At 38.7% G+C, this 18897-nt stretch overlaps 3 protein-coding genes across 7 annotated transcripts; 1 reads left to right on the forward strand and 2 right to left on the reverse strand.

The window, feature by feature from the left end:
- Positions 1 to 763: 763 nt before the first annotated feature.
- rabgef1 (RAB guanine nucleotide exchange factor (GEF) 1) lies at positions 764 to 9337 on the reverse strand. Of its 3 annotated transcripts, XM_057321387.1 has the most exons (12): positions 8390 to 9337; positions 7958 to 7999; positions 7499 to 7682; positions 7163 to 7356; positions 5928 to 6053; positions 5392 to 5412; positions 4351 to 4520; positions 4008 to 4089; positions 3504 to 3636; positions 3191 to 3282; positions 2830 to 3086; positions 764 to 2718 (listed from the first exon to the last, which is right to left on the reverse strand). In XM_057321387.1, the coding sequence occupies exons 3-12, from the start codon at positions 7675 to 7677 to the stop codon at positions 2317 to 2319; spliced, it is 1656 nt and encodes a 551-aa protein (XP_057177370.1). In that variant the 5' UTR covers positions 7678 to 7682; positions 7958 to 7999; positions 8390 to 9337; the 3' UTR covers positions 764 to 2316. The 3 variants fall into 3 exon arrangements, with proteins under 3 accessions (XP_057177370.1, XP_057177369.1, XP_057177368.1); XM_057321386.1 differs by lacking the exons at positions 5392 to 5412; positions 5928 to 6053; positions 8390 to 9337 and adding an exon at positions 8254 to 8369 and having other exon boundaries at positions 997 to 2718; XM_057321385.1 differs by lacking the exons at positions 5392 to 5412; positions 5928 to 6053 and having other exon boundaries at positions 998 to 2718.
- Positions 9338 to 9451: 114 nt separating this feature from the next.
- On the reverse strand, positions 9452 to 16764 carry kctd7 (potassium channel tetramerization domain containing 7). 3 transcript variants are annotated; one of them, XM_057321392.1, is made up of 5 exons: positions 16688 to 16764; positions 14418 to 14705; positions 11914 to 12083; positions 10713 to 10891; positions 9452 to 10555 (listed from the first exon to the last, which is right to left on the reverse strand). In XM_057321392.1, exons 2-5 carry the CDS (start codon positions 14631 to 14633, stop codon positions 10179 to 10181), a joined length of 942 nt encoding a protein of 313 aa, XP_057177375.1. In that variant the 5' UTR covers positions 14634 to 14705; positions 16688 to 16764; the 3' UTR covers positions 9452 to 10178. The 3 variants fall into 3 exon arrangements, with proteins under 3 accessions (XP_057177375.1, XP_057177373.1, XP_057177372.1); XM_057321390.1 differs by having other exon boundaries at positions 16665 to 16750; XM_057321389.1 differs by lacking the exon at positions 16688 to 16764 and having other exon boundaries at positions 14418 to 14956.
- LOC130546234 (uncharacterized) lies at positions 14987 to 18410 on the forward strand. The gene has a single exon (XM_057321388.1). It carries the CDS (start codon positions 15912 to 15914, stop codon positions 16974 to 16976), a length of 1065 nt encoding a protein of 354 aa, XP_057177371.1. The 5' UTR covers positions 14987 to 15911; the 3' UTR covers positions 16977 to 18410.
- The last annotated feature ends 487 nt before the right edge of the window (positions 18411 to 18897 follow it).

Raw genomic sequence — 18897 nt, forward strand, 5'->3', positions numbered from 1 at the left:
TTTTTTCTATAGTTGTCACAAGTGCATTCGTATAAAGGGAGAGGGAACAGTGAAAAGGCTCATGTTATGTGTCAGGTTTATGTTCAAATAAAATGCATTTGCCACTGTTAGTACACGCAGACATCTATAGATGTATACGCTCTCAGTTTATCTTTACTATACGCTTGGTTTCTCTGTCTGGTAGGTGTAGATGTCAGGCCACTTAACTGGAGGTAACGTACGTTAATTCTGTCAGTCCGTCCCTGGATCCATTGAATGAGCGCACACGGTCGGCCAGGTTCCTTGCGTTAAAGTTAACTTTTTCAAAAACAATCGCGGTCCTAGACAGTTAGTGACCTTACATGTTAAAATCGAATCGGATTTTTTTCTAGTTATTGTCAAAAAGCAAGCGAACAAAGCGTGCTACCTAGCATTAGTAATGCGGTCAGGGGACCCGACCTTTCTGCCTCCACCTAAGCTCCGCCCACAAAAACGCATAACAATGTTTACTAACAGTAAAGGCGTCTATACTATATAATGCATGTGACAGACACTTTTATTCAAAAATACCATATATGAAAAATATTTGTGAAATGTTACATAATGGTAATAAATACACACTTTATCAGTACACACACCAATTTAAGAAAAAAACATGTCATATATTGTATAATATGCAAAGTGAATCAAGATCTCAGTCTATCACTTGTGGAGTGTTTGAACCCTCCTGGGAGAAAGTGACCTACATACTAAACTGAGAATATCTGGAGACCTGCAGGTACAGTAGAAGTATCGTACGAGACTCGGGTTTGGGGGGGGCTGCAGATCTGTTTAGGATGAGATAGATCTTTAAACGAGTCTCTTATTAACATTTTACAAAATATTACAATTTGAACAGTTAAAATCAGGCTATAGCCAATGAGACATTGCACATTTAGGCTGACATTGAGAATTTTAGGTGTATATTTGTACATGTTCTCAACGACATATTCTACACAGTTAGTAAACAGGCAGCCCTTGAGAACAATCCTGGGGAGAACTTACCACAGGGTATTTTAACCCTTTTTAGTGTATGTTATTGTATTATGTATATTAATTATGGTAAAATAATTAATATTGACCATCAACATTTAAAATATTATTTTCCATGGTATTTTATGGTGTGAATCAGTGTTACTATACTGATGATTTCTACAATTGGATGTATGTAATGTGTTTCTTATGATCCCTACGGACTCAATGACCACACCTCAAAGTTACTAATAACCACATATTTTGCTAAAAAGACTTTCAATTTCCGATTTATGAATTATTTACGAACAACACACTTCAAGGTTGTTATATTTACACCATAAATAAAGTAGTTTAGTTAATATAACACAATCATAAACCACCATAACGGAATTAAACTGATAATTTCCACACAAATTTAATGTTAAGTACCGTTTACAGTTGGGACATGGTTTTAAAATAAAAACTGCATCACATTTAAACAGTTTTCTGCAAAGCTGACATTAAATGCCAAAGATATTAATGCCATTTCCATCTTGGTTGAAGAGTGGTTATTTTCCAATGTACATCCTTTGGTTATCATTACAGAATTGTACATCTATGTGGAAAATTTGTATTCACACAAATAATGCATTTTGTTTTGCAAACAAATTCCTATGAAATAGTGTTCATTCTTCAAATATCTGCACAGTAGTATTGCTGATCGGTAACATGACCTAGCATTTAAGAATGACCATCATTGAAAGGTACCATAGAAGTTTATACATCAAGCATGTGTGACACACCAAAGGTACTTTAAAAGCTACAGTTAGGAAACAGTTTGTACGGGGTTTAACGTCATTGTTTTCATTATGCAGTACAAGCAAAAGTACATTTTATACACCCATAAAAAAGATCACAGTAAACACCTTCATACAGAAGGTGGGGAAACATCAACCTACAGTGAAATTGACTTATCTGCATGGGAAAAGCTGATATGTTGATATAAGCACATCAAAACTGATTAAGACTACATATTAGCAGCTACTTTCTGTTATTTAAAACAGCTAAAGTATTTAAATGTTGATCAAGTTAATGACACGTCTTTTAAAGCTTTAGTCTCTCAGCCTTTTCCTTTCGAACTCGGCTACATAAACGCAATCCTACAAGAATTTGTTTAGGAAACAGATGAGGATTTCTGATGTATTGGTAACATCCCTGTATTCATACATTACAGGAAGTAAGAGATCTTGGACAAAGCAGCCATTTCATTTAAAAACACATTTTGACCATCTTGGAATGAGTAAAGTAAGCATTAACATTTGCTTATCAACCCAGATTAGTTTTCTAACCAGCAAACACTTGGGGCTGCAGAGGAGGTGGTAACCTGTCGTTTTCCACATTTTCTGCATCGATCGCAGATGCCCGAGGCTTGATCTCCAGTGGGTATCTCTCCAAGATCTCCTGGACCTCACGGGCCACGCTGTCCTGCCATTCTGCCAGTTCTGTCTGGAGGCTGTTTGCCTCCTCTATGACCTGCTGCTGTCTTTTTTCTAGGTTGGATAGGATGCTTTGATTTTGATGGATCTGGCTAACCACAGGGTTAATATTGGAGCCGGTCTGGGGCCAGGCTGCTGGATCATCTGGCCTTCGAGGGGAAGCCAGACCGGACATGTAGCGCTCAAAGTCCTCAGGGCTAAGATTCAATGACTGGGCGTCCAGTTTCTCTATGAAGGCTACAGCACAGCACTGCAGGGAATGAGATTGAGCAGAAAATGAGAAAAGGGGAATGTTCGGCTATAATATTTATACATTTTTAAGTGTGCATTAGGGGCCATTGAGTAATACATATGGACCCACCAAGTTGGTAAAGTAGTATCCATCCTCTCCCGTCATAAGTCTCGAGGGGATGCAGAAGCGTGTGATGTACTGGATGTTTGACTGCAGCCGGGGTGGATTGGCCTTCAACACGATAAAGATGAGGGTAGGCAGGAAGTCATCGGCAGAGGCTGGTTCATTCTTAGTAACCCTGATGGCGTTGAAGATATGCTTACTGCAACTTGTAATGCAGGCCAGCTTATCCCTCGGCACACGTTTGGAGTCCATCTCAATGATATCTACAGTAGAAAAGAAACTGTTTTCACAGAATGCACCTTGACTGAGAGAACTCCAAAGCATGTAAAGGACAAAATAATATCAAGGAAATTATTTGCAGACTCACCTGTGATAGCTTTGACTACACTATCAGACACCTCTGGGATCTCTTCATCCACAGGAACACACAGCATCTGAATGGTTACCCAGTGCAAGGCCCTGAAAAACCAACAATATTCAAGAAGCTAATAATGACTTACAGTAAGTGTGTCATTTGGGGTCTTCTATAAACACCAAACAGAATAAAAAAAGAATGATTTTCAAATAGTTCCCCATCTGCCATTGGTCAACAAGAAGTTTGAAAGAATTTGAGCTAATCATGGTACATCAGGCTGACTGGAATGCTCAAATAAATGCTTTGATAAATCTAAGAGGCTTACCGAATCCTGTGCTGGGTGGCCAGGTCTTTTTTCTCATCATCAGTAGTCTCTGGACAGAAGACGCTTTTATACAGTCGAGTCATGATGTATTTTTCCACCTGGTCCATCACCCTGTCCACCTTTTCAGAGGAACCTGCAGGAAGAGAAACACACAAGGCTCTGTCACAAATGGCTTGAATGCTTTTATAATATATTATAAATGTTAGTTAGATTGAGAGCTAGTCCAGAAAATAGCAAAAACATGATAAAGGGGGTCTGCTCCAATCACAGCTTTTTGAAAGGGAAAACCAATAAAAATCCTGTGAAAACCTGATAAAAATGTTACATATACCCTGCATACTTCAGTCTTACAAACAAACACAGAATGTGACGCTTATCTTTATTTGTTACAGAACCCTACTTCCACGCACTACACTAGCACAGTGAGTTTCCAACTACAGTATTAACTACAGAATTCCAAAGATGTCTTATAGGTTTTGAGATGACCTATATGATGTATCCTACCTTTATAATGATTCATGAGACGGTCCGACATGTTTTGGTAGAAGTCCTGAGCACACTCTGATAGCTCCTCTACGCCGAGATCCTACAAATACATATGGATAGAACATAATTGAATGAAAATGTATTTTAGAAACAAAACAATTCTGAACCTAAAAGCCTGAGATTCAGTTCTTAAAGACAGGCTTCATCTATCTCCATCATCTGAAGCAAGAGTATTTGATGACTCAAGTTTTGCAAGCCTCGGCTTAAATTATTTAGACATGTTAAGTGTTAATCTTATAATAGCTTTTGATAAACAGAGTAGGCATGGGTGCGTCCGATTTAAAAAGTTTTAAAGCCACACCCTTTTATTTCCCATGCTCTCTATAAAAGCACGGCTCTGCTTGTGGATTTCTCTGCCGGCCTGCTTCTGTAATGTCTTCAGGAAGTCCACAAAGTCTCGTGACACGCGATCGGTCTCGATGCTGGACTGACGTGTGATGGAGGGGCTCGGAGTCTTCCCCTCATGGCTCTCTGAGAAACACACGTAAAAACAGAACAGAACAGAGTTCACAAACAGTAAACGCAAAGACACAAAGGGGCTTCGATTTGGAATGAGTTTCATTCATTTAGGTTATTGCAGAATGTCATGTGAAATTCTGCCAACTAGTTATTGTTACAACTGAAGAGACTGTGAAACATTTCTGAACAATGCGTCCAATTGGAATGACTGAATATTACATGACATTCTGGTTATCACATGAAAAGAAAAAGACGTCTCAGGCGGTCCGAGTAAACCACATAAAAAGTAAAAGCGAAAAGACGACACGATGCATATTGACAAAATCAAATTGTTAAATAGACAGAAAGAACACGTGATCTGAAGCCTGAAGTCTTTATCTGTTACCAGGCCAACACCTTTGACATCTGATCAAAGTTAAAGATAGCAACAGAGTGAATGTGAATAAACTTAAACAGGAACCTTACACCAACATGCCTTTTTTTCTAAAAGCATCTAAAAACATATTATGAGCCATAAACTTAGCCATAAAATTGTATAAATACTACAAAGAATAAAGTTAAACATACATTTTATGCTCTAAACTAGGGTTGTGCTATACACGGGTATTAAAAAGCAGTGCAGTAGTTTTTTAATGTTTTAAGGCACTGTAACAGATACAAAACATTTATTTTCTTAAAAAAGGAACAATGCATTCTGCTGTCTAAATGGACTCTTTCATTTCATCAGTAGGCTGTTTGCTGCCATCATTATATTTTTGCAAATGCCCCATTGACAGTAATAGAGCATTGGAAGGATTTCTCAGGCTAAAAGCATGCAAATGATATAAAACACTGATGTACTGCTTTGTTTTGTGTGATCTGGAGGGCTACAGTGAATACCCACCTCTCAGCCTCGATACCAGAGCTGCCACCAGAATGACAAGAAAAGAGGGGAATGCATGACAATGAGACAGTAGACATGAAAAAATGGCAGGGTGAATGAAATGAGTGTCTTCTGACCTCCACACAACATTGAGAAATGAATAAATACACACAAAATTTAGTACGGCAGTATGTCACAAAGCGTTTCGGGGGGCAAACATAACACGTTACAATGGAATCACCAACTGTGAAACACTTTCTGGAGTTATTTGTGGTGCTTTGTGAAATACTGAAAGGAATAGTTTACCCAAAAACATCCTGGTGAAAAAGAATGCAGTATGTTATATTTAAGTCTTCTGAAAGCCAAACAATATTCACCGTTTGTCTCCGTAAATAAATATATTTAGGTGAACTATTCCTTAAAATACAGGTGATGTTCTCCTTGTTCCAGAACATCAAAACACAGAAACTGTGGTCCACCTCAGAAAAGACAAACACTGCAATCTCCACCCATGTTTTCTGTTCATACCGCTATATCCCTCAGGCTCTCTCTGTTACCTTCTGTGGGCGAGCCCATCTCCCAGGGCTGGGTAAAAATGCCCTTCAGATCCCTCAGGAGGGTTTCTCCATGGCTCTCTCTCCTGCCCTGCAACTTCTCTTTCTCACTTTCTTTTTCAGGGGGGACTAAAACACCCAGGGTGGGCAGAAAAACAGGCGACACAAAAATGGAGGGGGAATGAAATATGGGGGGTAAGGGAACACGTTGTGCCAAAGTTCCGGTGAGAATGACAGCAAAAGAAAAGGAGAGAAATGGGGAACATATAAAAAATGGGGCAGAGATGAGATGCAAATGAAATATGAGAAGCAAATTGAGAGATGAAGATTGGATGAATTGTTTGAAAAATGATCTCACAAAAACATAATGCACTCTTAAAAATAAAGATGCTTAAAAGGTTCTTCACAGCGATGCCATAGAAGAACCTTTTTTGATTCCACAAGGAACCATTTAGTCTTTAGGTTCTTTGTGGAACCATCTTCTTACTTTTTTATAATCTGAAGAACCTGTTTTCGACACAAACAACCTTTTGCGAAACAGAAAGGTTCTTCAGATGTTAAAGGTTCTTTATGAATCCAAAAGGTTCTTCTTTGCAATCAAAGAACCTTTTGAAGCACCTTTTTTGAAGCACTAAGAGTGTAGACCAATTATGAGACTGATCGCGAATGGATATGAAAACAAATGACTGAATCAAATCATGCAAGGATAACTGATACTGAACATTCCAATGATAAAGCATTTTAATCACAAAACCTATTATGTTAATATTCATTTGAGTTTAAAGCTTTATCAAAGAAAGCATGAAATGACGAAGAAAAAAAAGGACTCCGAATGATGGTGGGGAATTATTTGCATATGAATAACCATGATTTCTCGCAAGGAAGCAAAAGTATGAGCGGATTTCTATTTTGGGATCTAACCTAGGCAAAATCTACAGCGCTGACACACACGAGTCAGCAACGAAACAGAAACAAAGCATCAAATTTATTTCTTTTGAGCTAAGATCAACACACTCAAGAAATGTTTGTTTGTTTGAATCAGTCAAATCCAACAGGTTTTGACAGTGAGTTTCATGTGCCCAACGGACACTTACAAGAGCAAATAAAACTTTATGTTAATAGAAAATCAGAACACACTCCTTTTACCGACCACACCCACTAGTGGTCACAGCAGTCCCCTCTCACTGAAGAAACATCATTCACATTCAGACTTCTCAAGACCTCCGCCCACTTCATACCTTTTTTAGGTGCTGTGCGGGAAGAGGGACTGAAGAACTTCTTCACAGTGGTGACCTTGCGAGTTTTCTCGTTGGTTTTCTTCTCCTCGAACTTGGAAAAGGTGGCGAGAGAGGGCTGGGAGTGAGAATGCGGAGGCTGGGTTTGAGAGGAACTGTGAGTGCTGACATACGCTGCCTCCTCTTCCCTCTGGAGCCTGTGACAGAAAACATACCACCGAATTCTAATGCAAACTTTGATGACAGACCTCCTATTTTAGGCCATACGATACTAGTCACATTAGCCATCGTACTCAAAAAGTGTGATTTTCAGTCTTTCTGAAAAACCACCCGACTCACTTTTCAGCCAGGGCCCAGTCCTCCTGGATCTGCCTCTGCCGATCTTTCTGGTACTCCTCTCTCCAGCACTTGGAGCACAGACCCTGCCACGCAGCATTTCCATAGTAACCACAGCCCTTCTTGCACAGCAATTCTGATTGATCCACATGGATCCCCCGTCGTTCAGTGCGCTGACTCATTTTGTCTGGGTAAAGACAAAACAAGAATGACATTGTGAGATGTATTTGCATATCCTGTCTGCAGGCATGACAACAGGAATAAGATGACATAATATATCTTGCAAAAATGTTGATTATATCACTTTAAGAGAAAAACAAGGAGTATGTTTTCAAGTAATTTGAAATCTGACAGTACAACAATCGCAATAAACAAATTAAAAAGAGAAACTACATAACGATTAGTAGTGTGTGATCTGGTTTCAGACATTTGTGTAATGAAATAAAATGTAAAAATACTGACCAGTGATCCGTGCAGAAACTCGCTGGTCAACAGATTTCAGCACTTTTAAGACAAGATGACAAACGAAACAAAAATGAATAGTTCAAACATCGTTCAATGACGGCAGGTTGTCTCTTATTGTTACTACAAACCAAACTATAAATTACTACAAGGTTTCGTTACAGTTATGGGTTTATAAAGTGTCATAAAAAATAAATTATCGACGGGAAATAACAATGTTGTCATTTAAACCGCCTTAGGCAAATACGTCACGCTAGCAAAGCAGCTACGTGGCTAAAAATACGAACACAACAAACCCACAAAATTGATCACGTGACAGAAATATCCAGAAGCTGACTTTAATACGGCAATTAACAAAGCATTTACAAAATAAACAGCAAGTTTTAAATGTTTGCGTTATACTGCAGGACAGCGACAGATCACTGATCATACCTGGTCACTGCTCCTCGCGACCTCGCCATGCGTCACGGTGATGCCATATCCGCGCGACGGGTCTTTCTAAAATCCGTTCTGTGGGCGGGGCTACAAATGTCAACATCCAGCATTGAATTTTATGATTTTTATGATTCTATTTGTGTACAATAGATTATTAAAGTATCATATTAATAAATGGCAAAATATATGGTTTATTATTAGCCCAATATCGCAAGTACATTAATGCAATACAAACAGTATTCACCAAATGTACAACAGAGTACAAGTATCAGTTGAGCAACACAAAGTACACTGGGCAAGACAGTAAACCCCAGTTAGGATTATCAGATGCATTTGAACTGATTTGAGATATTCTGCTGCGAGAGCTCATGCATCTTCACGTAGCCTTCACAGCTCTCACAGTAAACTTAAAACAGAGAGAGGTTTCAAATATTTTTAGTAAACAAAATCACAAACGTGACCCTGGATCAGAAAACCGGTCTTAAGTAGCTTGGGAACATTTTTAGTAAAAGGGCCAAAATGACTGATTTTTCTTTTATGCCAAAAATCATTAGGATATTAAGTAAAGATCATGTTCCATGAAGATATTTTGTAAATTTCATACCGTAAATATATAAAAACTTTATTTTTGTGAGTGGATGGCCTGCCTGATTAACAACTTCAAAGGCAAGTTTTCTGCACCCTCAGATTCCAGAGTTTTAAGCAGTTGTATCTCCGACAGATATTTTCCTATCATAACAAACCATACATCAATAGAAATCTTAATTATTCAGCTTTCAGATGATGTAAAAATCTAAATTTCGAAAAACTGAGCTATATCCAGGGTCACAAATAATTCAAATGTATATGCTATTGCAGAGGGCTATGGCTATAAAAAGCAAAGACAGATGCTATTGGCAGCAGAAAATACATCTCAGAAGTAATATAAATGCATTAAATTGGCTAACAGTCTTTTAGTATTATTTTAATATACTTCATATAATATAATTCATATTCAGTACATTTAATATCTAGTGCATCTTATCCTAAAAACAATATATCTGGTAATCTATTTTGGACTCTCTTTTGAAAACAGTTTTATTTCTTTTGTTATAAACCAAATCCTTGATGTATGGCAAATTTTAGAAGGCCTTGTGTGAAGCTTGGTGTGGTTGTATTGTATTTTTTGTCGTTTTTATCTGTTGGAAATCTACAGTGCTCTCTATCCGCAATATCATAAAGATCAGGTTCTACATATTAAATTAAAACAAATTAGGAAAAATCACTGTATGTAAATACTGTAGGGGGGGAATCCTTCATGAACACAACACAAGAAATGACAGACCTGTAATCTGAGTCCAGTTGATTGATTCTTCAGAATCAGATTGTTAATACATTCATTGCACATCTTACATGGAAACTTAGCAGAGATGTCATATTTAGAACAGAAAACACTGTTTCACATAAGTTAACTTCCTCTGAGCATGATTCCAGAAAACCCTTTAAACTACAACTGGACAAAACCATTACAAGTAGGGTTTGTTTTAAATAAAGCTAAACAAGTACTTGCAAAACTAAGGGATCAGAACAGCTGCCGAAAAAGAAAAATTCGGGTTGCAAACCACCGTTCCACAGCCAGCCATCAACCTCCATCTCCATCAAACGCTTGTCATTCATTTTGCACACTGGACTAGGAATCGAGAACCCTGCTGGTGTCACGTAGACAGCAGCACACATCACATGTGCTCAAACCTTGTGCATCTTAGTTTTTGGCAAAAGAGGCAAGACCTCCAAACATACCACCGTTTCACCACCAGGTGATTTTAAACTCATAGATTGGCCTTTTGCAGTAGTAGTGGTTAATGAGGTGTTTGTCACAAACGCCGATGCACTGCTGGTCTGCGGTGATCCCACGTTCTGCCAAGTCACTCACTATGCAATGAAGAAGGTCATAAACATCTGCCACAGCCTCCCAGGGCCCAAACGACACATCCACCTCACAATGGTGCTCGAACAGCTTGGCCTCACTCTCAGAGCGCTCGAACCGTAGCGAATTGAACAGCGGCCTTTCATAAGGGGTGATGGGCATCTCCTCCTTGTACACGCAGATCTTCAGCTTTGCGAAGCGAGCCTTTCGCTGCATGGCACGAAGTTTTGCTATCTCCACAATGCGCTCTAAATTTTCTGGAATGAGGAGGGACAAAATGTTAACACTGTTTGTTTTGCCTATTTGGCATTTGTAGTGGGTCATGCTGATCAAATAAAGTTGAAATTTAAAACTTGCTTTGGAAAAAAGCCTAATTCGAAATGTAAATGTAATTGAGAAATTGATTTATATTACCTTTGTAATAGGGCAAGAGATCAAGAAAGGCCTGCCGCACTTTCTCTCCAGTAAGTGGCTGTGTATCTTCCAGGCTTTCCAAAAGAGGTCCAATGGCATAGTACTGAGCTTCTCTGTGTACAGCACGAACTCGGTCCCTTGGAGGCAGCTCACCCTCTCGCAAAAAATTCAGAATATCGCTGAGAAGGCAGAGAAGCAAAAAAAGCATATTTTCATTTGGCTTTCTCAGTGGCTAATCGTAAACTGAGTAATATTCAGCAGTTCTTCTATCACTGGTGTTACAGGGTTGTACCTCATTAAAAAAGTATAAAAACCTAATCAGTGGGCCTATAAATTATATGTATTAAATGTACAGTATAAGTATGTATGAAATTAAAATGTAGTGTAATGCATATAAACTGAGTGACAGTGACGTCATGAAAAAAGTGACGTAACGGAGGAACAGTGTTGTTGATGAACACACCTGTGGGCAATAAATGAAGGCTGCAAGGTTTGATAAAGGGGAGAAAGAAGAGCGACAGGAGAAGAGAATGAGCTAAGACTTTCATAACGTTCAAGTAAGTCTGCAGGGTCCAAGCAAGGGGAAACGGGGATCGAATTGTGGTGTTCGTGGGTGGCTAGCACCACCAGCGCTGAAGAAAACCGGGGGTCCACATGGGGCGTGTATTAAGACCTTACGTATAACTTGTGCTGTTATAACTTGAACTATAAATTGTTTGCTGTGAATGTTGTGAATTTTATGGTAGTTGGCAATTATATGGGATAACTAGTGTATGTTATTGAGAAGAAAACTATGACAAATGCTGCAGAGCTGCTATTATTGTTAATAAAGTAAGTTTTCCTTTGTTGTATTCAATCTTTGTGTGGATATTTAGTGCTCATCCCGGACCTTACCGGTTTATAATTAAAGGTGGCGGCAGCATCGAGATAACCCCCTATATGAAGCTCCATAGTTCTCCCTAGTGGTGGCTGGGTTATTACAGTGTTTACTTGAATGTATACTGTACATGCTCTTTTAATTTAGAGCACTGTACTTCTCAGGAAACAGATTCTTAAAGTGGATCACATGCCGTTATTTGAGTAATGCATTGAAGAAAAAAAGAAAAACAGAAGCTATATTCTGATAATCAAATTATTTGCTTAGTATATTTAGTTCCCTTAGGGTAACTCTAATCAGATATTCACTTATCTAAACACTAACCCAAAATTTGCTCCATCTCGGTCGATGAAATATCGCCCCTCTGCATCACGAGGAATGTAGTGGCGACCGCTAAACATGGCAGCCAGCATAGTGTCCTCAAAACGCCGCAGAGTGGAGAGCCGGGTGGTGAAATATGTTCCTCCTACGTTTAGGGGAATAACCTCAGGGAACTATGGAGGAAAGGGAGATTTTTATCACTGTGCCTATTTTTAATAGCAGCAGCCTGTGCCTTTTACATAATGTCCATCAGATACATTTTACAAATAATATACACTGCAATCTTTAAGAAATCTCGTAACATTCTTGGTGGAAATCAACTCGATTTCCACATCAACCATGCTAAATAGACTCATATAGACTCTTAGTGGATGTATGCAGCTCAATGACAAAATGTTAAATGCTCTTTCGTTAGTAAGTGACTTTGGATAAAAGCATCTGCTAAAAAATGAATATAAATGGATCAGACAAATGCATAAATGTAAATGGATCTTCCCTTAGGAAAACAACTGATTGCTTAATGGTTTTATCTGTAATAAAACAATAATAACCACAAATTGACTATGGTCTTACCACAATAACTATAATTTAACCATGGCATTTGTTGTAAAACTAATCAACAACAACAAAAAAACCCACAACAAAACAAACTGATTTGTGTTGTGGTAATACAAATGGTAACCAATCTGCCAAAAATCTGGTTACTACATTTTAGCTATAATAAAACCATGGTTAATTTACTTAAGACTGCGTTTATTTTCTATATTCTATTGTATGCCAAAAAGTTAAAATATTCTTCCATATTCTTGACAGGTCATGCTGGGTTCATCGTTGGGACATTTCACATGGGCCTTTCAAGTTCCAAAACACGAGGGCCCGTTTCAATAAGGAGGTTCAACCAACACCGAGTTAAAAAAATAAAAACTCTGAGTTGATTTACACCGAAATGCAAACTTTTGCGTTTTCGGTTTCAGAACAGCTGATTTGAGTTTGTTCTATCAACTCTGGGTAAGCTTACCTTGAGTTAAGCGCTTGCACCACAACTACGACAAGCCATGATCAATGGAGCTCAGATATTACGATTCACCATGGCAACGGCAGCAAAAAAAGCAACATGGCGGCAGAAAGCACTTGAGAGCAAGGCACACTTTCCGCTCTGCATACAGTGGATTTACTAATGTGCTGAAAATGACTTAAGTGTAAATTAATAAATAGATAAATGTACCAATAAACAAACAAATTAATCAGTAAATGAATGAATAAATGAATGAAACAACAGAACTAAAACAGAAATAAATTGAAAAAATCTCATGTTCTAACCCCCCATCAGTGCTCTAGCGATGAGTGCGAGACATCATGGTGTATAAGACACTTGTTAGCGTGTCAGACTTTCGTGTCAAAGTCAGACTGATCAGTGGTGCCAACCCTGCTCTGAGCAGATTTGGGTAGGAATGGCTGCACGTCTAAACTAATTGTTTATTACCTTTATCGCTTCATTTCTGCATTTGTGTCTGTGTTTATTCATTTCTTTATTCATGCACTTTATTAAGTCATTTCTTATCCTCCATAGACAACTACCATTTGTGAGAACATGTAAGGGAAAGAATATGCTCTGATGTAATACACGGCCACGATGGCTGATGTTATTGATGTAAGGATGGATGAGAAATATTTTGATATATCTAATTGACTGTAAAAAAAAATGGTACAGTTTTAATAAAAAATGCACAGGGAAATGACAAAATTCCACTCGGGTCCTAAATTGCTCTCCTGAAATCAAAGTACATCCCTATGAATTAATGCAGCCTCTTCACATACAGGATCCTCTATAAAAGCACAAATGACATTTTAGTCACTGAGATGGTCTCTGTGTGATCAAAATGTGTGCCATGAATGACTATTAATGAATGAATGAATGAATGAGGTACACCACTTGCACTTTAAACATGGGGAGGAGATCGAAAGAAACTCTGGGTTTACCAAAGAAATCCTGCTCCCGACCAGGTTAGGTTCACAGAGTAAGTTACTATGGTTACTGAATCTGACTATTAGTTCCCTCTCTTTTAGAAATGGGCTTGAGCTACCCCTCTTTCTCGGGTTTGACATACCTCACATTCTGAAACGCAAACCCCAGAGTTTCCCTCATTTCAGGGTTAATATACTCAGAGTTTTCACTAAACCTCCTTTCTGAAACAGGCCCTAGGTCAATCCCACCGAGCAATGCTTTGATAGACGTGAGACATGAACCAATCAGAAAGGACATTCATCCGCCCACTAGTATAAAGAACCAATCAAATTGAAGCACACGGGAAGAGAAAACACGCTTATTAATGCAGCTGAGCTGATGTCTGAACCGAATACATACATTTATAAAGTACAATACGCTGTGTAACTCTGATGATTTAACCAATGCTGTGAAAAGACGCAAATAATTACATTACACTTACTGTAAAATAAACATCTTCATCATAAAAACAGCACATCCTCTGTAAACCTTAGGGATTTACCTCCTCAGGTGCCTCTAAGGTGCGAAGAGACTTCCCTAGGTTAAGATTAGGGACAGGTATGGCTGGTTTGCGATACTCCTCATCCCCGGGGATCGCGCCCGACATCGCATCTTCCTGTTTTTCGGTGTCGCTCGCAGCCGAAAATACCACCATCACTCTGGGCTGAGGGACCGTCCGCCCCTCCTGCGCGAACCTCCTCACCCGTGATGTTGCCATTTGGATCGGACCTGCTGCGCTAAAGGAAAGCGGAGGCGGTTCTCCGTTCGGGGTTTCGCCAGCTCCATTATGCTGCATGCACAAACCAACCAACACTAGGCTTTATAACGGCGTAGACTGCGATACACACAGAGACTGTCAGCGATTGTTGTGATGTCCAAGCTTGTGTACAGGAGAAGGGGTGTGGTCTTTGTGCTGGTCAGGTGGATGCATGCGAGCCCGTTCTTGCGCTGCATGCTCGCTGAGAAGCATATACGCAAATTGCGCAGGCACGTGCGCATTGCTGGGGTGTTTTTAGGAGTGTGCTCCGCTGTAGGCGTAAACTGAAAGAGATTTACAAACGTGCGTAATTTATGTACACGTAGCGTATCAGGCTTTAGTTTTAAATAGGGCAGTGTTGAAAAATATATACACAAATAACTTGTATAAATTAAATTGTATGATATTTATTTAGTTACGTATTGTTTGTTTGTTTGTTTTATTAATTCTTAACGCCATTCCAGCATCTCAGGCTATATTCATGGCGAGAAGCAGTTAATCCATACACAAGTCTGTTCTATAAACAACTCGATCCATACACAAGTTGAGGGTTACAAAACGTATTCATTTGAACGTCATTCTAATAATTTTAACAATACAATTGTTACATAATGGCAATAATACCCAGAAAATGTCCCGAAATAATACAATCTGATGGTGAACTGTGAGGTGAATATTTAATTAATTGAAAACTATAAACTAACTGCCAGAATACCCCAATGCATCAAAAGATCCCTTTTGTCTCTTTTTTTGCCACAAAATCTTATGGATGTAATTGTGTATAGCCTAAATAATGTACAGTTCAATTAAAGTAAAGTCACAAATACAGTATTTATTGAAAGAAGATTATGCTAAATTATATGATCTCTTTAAAAATCCGTAAAAATATTCAATGTCAAAATATTCAATTTAACTTGAAAATGGGTGGGAAAGATATCAGTCGTGACCATATAAGGACAGTTCATAACCATCCAGGAATGTCAGTCTACTTTATATGATTTTCCCAATCCTTCAGTAAATAATTTGCTTTAACGGTACAGTCCACACTACGCTGTAAAGAAAGGTTACGTAATTTTAATGACGTAACATAAACACGAACACCCAGCCTATCCCTTACATGGAAATATTACCACCACGCGCTATTGGCCAGTTCCGAGCGACCCGCAAAGAAGCGCGATTTTAATTGGTCGATTTGCCGTTCCTAGTACGGCCGGTTGTGTTTTCCTTGATCTCTGCGCAATGGCGGAGGTCAGACTGCGGTGCGGGAGAGAAGCTTACAAGTTTATAAAACCCTCGTATCTATCGCTTTTGGATAAAGTGGGTAAACCGGTTTTAAAGCCAGGTTATGTTGCAGCATTAATACATTCACCGCAGTTTTGTGTAAATCATAATCGCGTTGCGCGCGATCAAGGAGCGGGTAATACATGCCGAGTACGTTTGAAGACCCCCAAAGAGAAATCATCTGACAGCTTGAAATCGCCATCGGACTTCCTTACCGAGACTATTTATGGAAATACATGGAGTGACTGCATTAAATTGGGGATTAAAGCAGATGCCATAACCCCAGTTCTCGTGTTTTCATGTTTAAAAACACACGTAAGGCGTCCTCTCCTGTGTGGCAGTGCTGGCAGCTATCATCCCTTTACAAGGAGATCCATGTATGCACAGACACACTATGGACTTCCACATGCTCGTTTAGGGCACTACACGTCTTTCTCAAGAGCTTATAGTGGAAAACACAATAATGACAGCACAGGACCGCTATACAAATCAAAGTCTGCCTACTATGACATTCTCGAGGTGTCTCCGACAGCCACTCACACGCAAATCAAGACTGCTTACTATAAACAGTCCTTCATGTATCACCCGGACAGAAACGCAGGGAGCGAGGAAGCCACGTTTCACTTCTCTCAGATCAGCGAGGCGTACAACGTGCTCGGTAATAAAGCTCTAAGAAGGAAATACGACCGTGGGATTCTGAGTGAAGCTGACCTCACAGGATCCTGCAGACCTACCGAAAGGGAGAGAACAGCGCCATCGTCTGGTCAAAAGACCCGAGCCCGACACTCTTCATCGGTCGCCGTCGACCAGGACAAGATCTTTGACTTTGATGCTTTCATCAGAGCGCACTATGGAGAACAGCTGCAGAGAGATAAGGAGCTGCGCCAACGCAAGGAGAAGATCCTTAGGAAGCAGAAGGCGCAGTATGATGATGTGAAACTGGGCAGAATGAAGGAGGTGGCTGTAGGGATGCTTCTGGTTATGGCCATGGCAATCGTGTTTACTATGAGGTCTAGCAATTGATTAATGCTATGGATGCTTGAGGTGTATCTGTCACCTGATTTTGTCAATTGAATGTGCCAACACACAAATTTATGGGATGGGCTTGATCATATAATTATTAAAACTGAGCTTTGCAAGATCATCATGGTAACCGTAGTTTCTGCCCAAATATCATAACTACTGCTGTTTGACTATGAGATCATACCAACTTATCTATCTTATAGTCCGTTATTTATTTTCAGTAAGTGTTGTCAGATATTTTTTGGCTAATACTTGTTTCCCTTTAAGTAACTGGTATTTAGGTAAAAATGGGATACTATTATAATTTTATTTAAGAAGGCAAATGAATAGAAACATTTGGTTGTGTAATGTGTGGGCTCTACCTCAGCTGTGAAACGCTTGTAGTCAAACTCAAGTAATGATTTATGTTCTTCAGAAAACGAGGTAATGGCTGGTGAGCACCGATGGCAGTATTTTGCACAAGGCATCTGGGTTAAGACTCACTCAGTTCTGGTGTTTATTTGACTGGACAGTTCTATACATCTAAATTGTTAGGCCTTGGTAAAACTGACACATATTGTGTACAAAATAGACGTCAATCACTTTACAATTAAGGTTTAATGTATTACTTGGATGAATAAAGGAAAGTAGTGGTTGGCTAAATGGTTCACTAGGCTGCTAAAACAAATGTTGCGGGTTGAATCCCAAATTATAGCCTATAACTGTAAATGGAGAATTGATGAGATTACAACAATGCTCCATCAGTACCGACCTTGTAAAGAAACTGTGCCTTCTGATTGTTAAAATACATAGATGAATATGTATTCTATGGATATAAAAATACAATAATAAAAAAAGATAGTATCTTTTTTCTATTTGTATACATCTTTTTGTGTTTTTGTTTAATACAGAGACTGCAGCTGTGGAAAAAATTAATAGACAACTCCAGTTTTGCCTTAAAGGGATACTTCACCCAAAAATGAAAATTCGAGTTGTTCCAAATCTGATGAACACAGAAATGTATTTGGAAGAATGCTTATAACCAGACAGATTTTGATTGACCACCATAGTAGGAAAAATACAATGGTAGTCAAAAGAACTGTTTGCTGTCCTACATTCTTTGTCTTCTTTTGTGTTCAACAACAAAGTAATTTTTCCTACTATGGGAGTCAATGGGTGGCAAGATCTGTCTGGTTATAAACATTCTGCCAAATATTTTTCTCTGTGTTCATCAGAACAAAGAAATTTATACAGATTTGGAACAACTCGAAGGTGAGTAAATGATGACAGAATTTTCACCAATTTTTTGGTGAAGTATCCCTTTAAATGAGCATTTCTGTATGTGTGAATTTCTGTCCGTTGAATTTCAACAGGAACAAACTCTCAACAGCAATGTGACGGAGACAATGCAGAGATGCAGATCAGGCTTATCCATCATATATTCATGTTTGAACTGATCTTAAAATACATGTAAAAACATTAGTATTGTATTGGTTATCTTTGCAATATTCAAGATCTGCAAACATTATATTTTTGTTATTTTGAGGAGTTTATCCCATTTACATTTTTTGAAAATGAATGCAAATAAAAACGATATCCATTTTGGAATTTAGGAGAAATGTTCACAAAAACGAAAAATGTTCCTATGAATAGTACACTCAGAAAAATGAAAAATAATTGTCTTCATTTTTTCCACGGCAGTATATAACCATACGTACCTAGCACACGCTTCATCTTGAGTTTACATTTCTGACATCTACTGACACCAGAAATACTCAAATAAATGCAGAATACAGTGGTGTTGTGTTTGTACAAAAGATATTTACTTCAGTTAATACACCTATGGTGGTAATGAGGAATAATAATAATAATAATAATGAATTTCAAACAGTGATATTGCTTTTTTCATTTTGGATTAGAACTGCGCTGGGAACAGAATACA

The sequence above is a fragment of the Triplophysa rosa genome, linkage group LG22 (assembly GCF_024868665.1).
Source record: "Triplophysa rosa linkage group LG22, Trosa_1v2, whole genome shotgun sequence".
Taxonomy (NCBI): Eukaryota; Metazoa; Chordata; class Actinopteri; order Cypriniformes; family Nemacheilidae; genus Triplophysa; species Triplophysa rosa.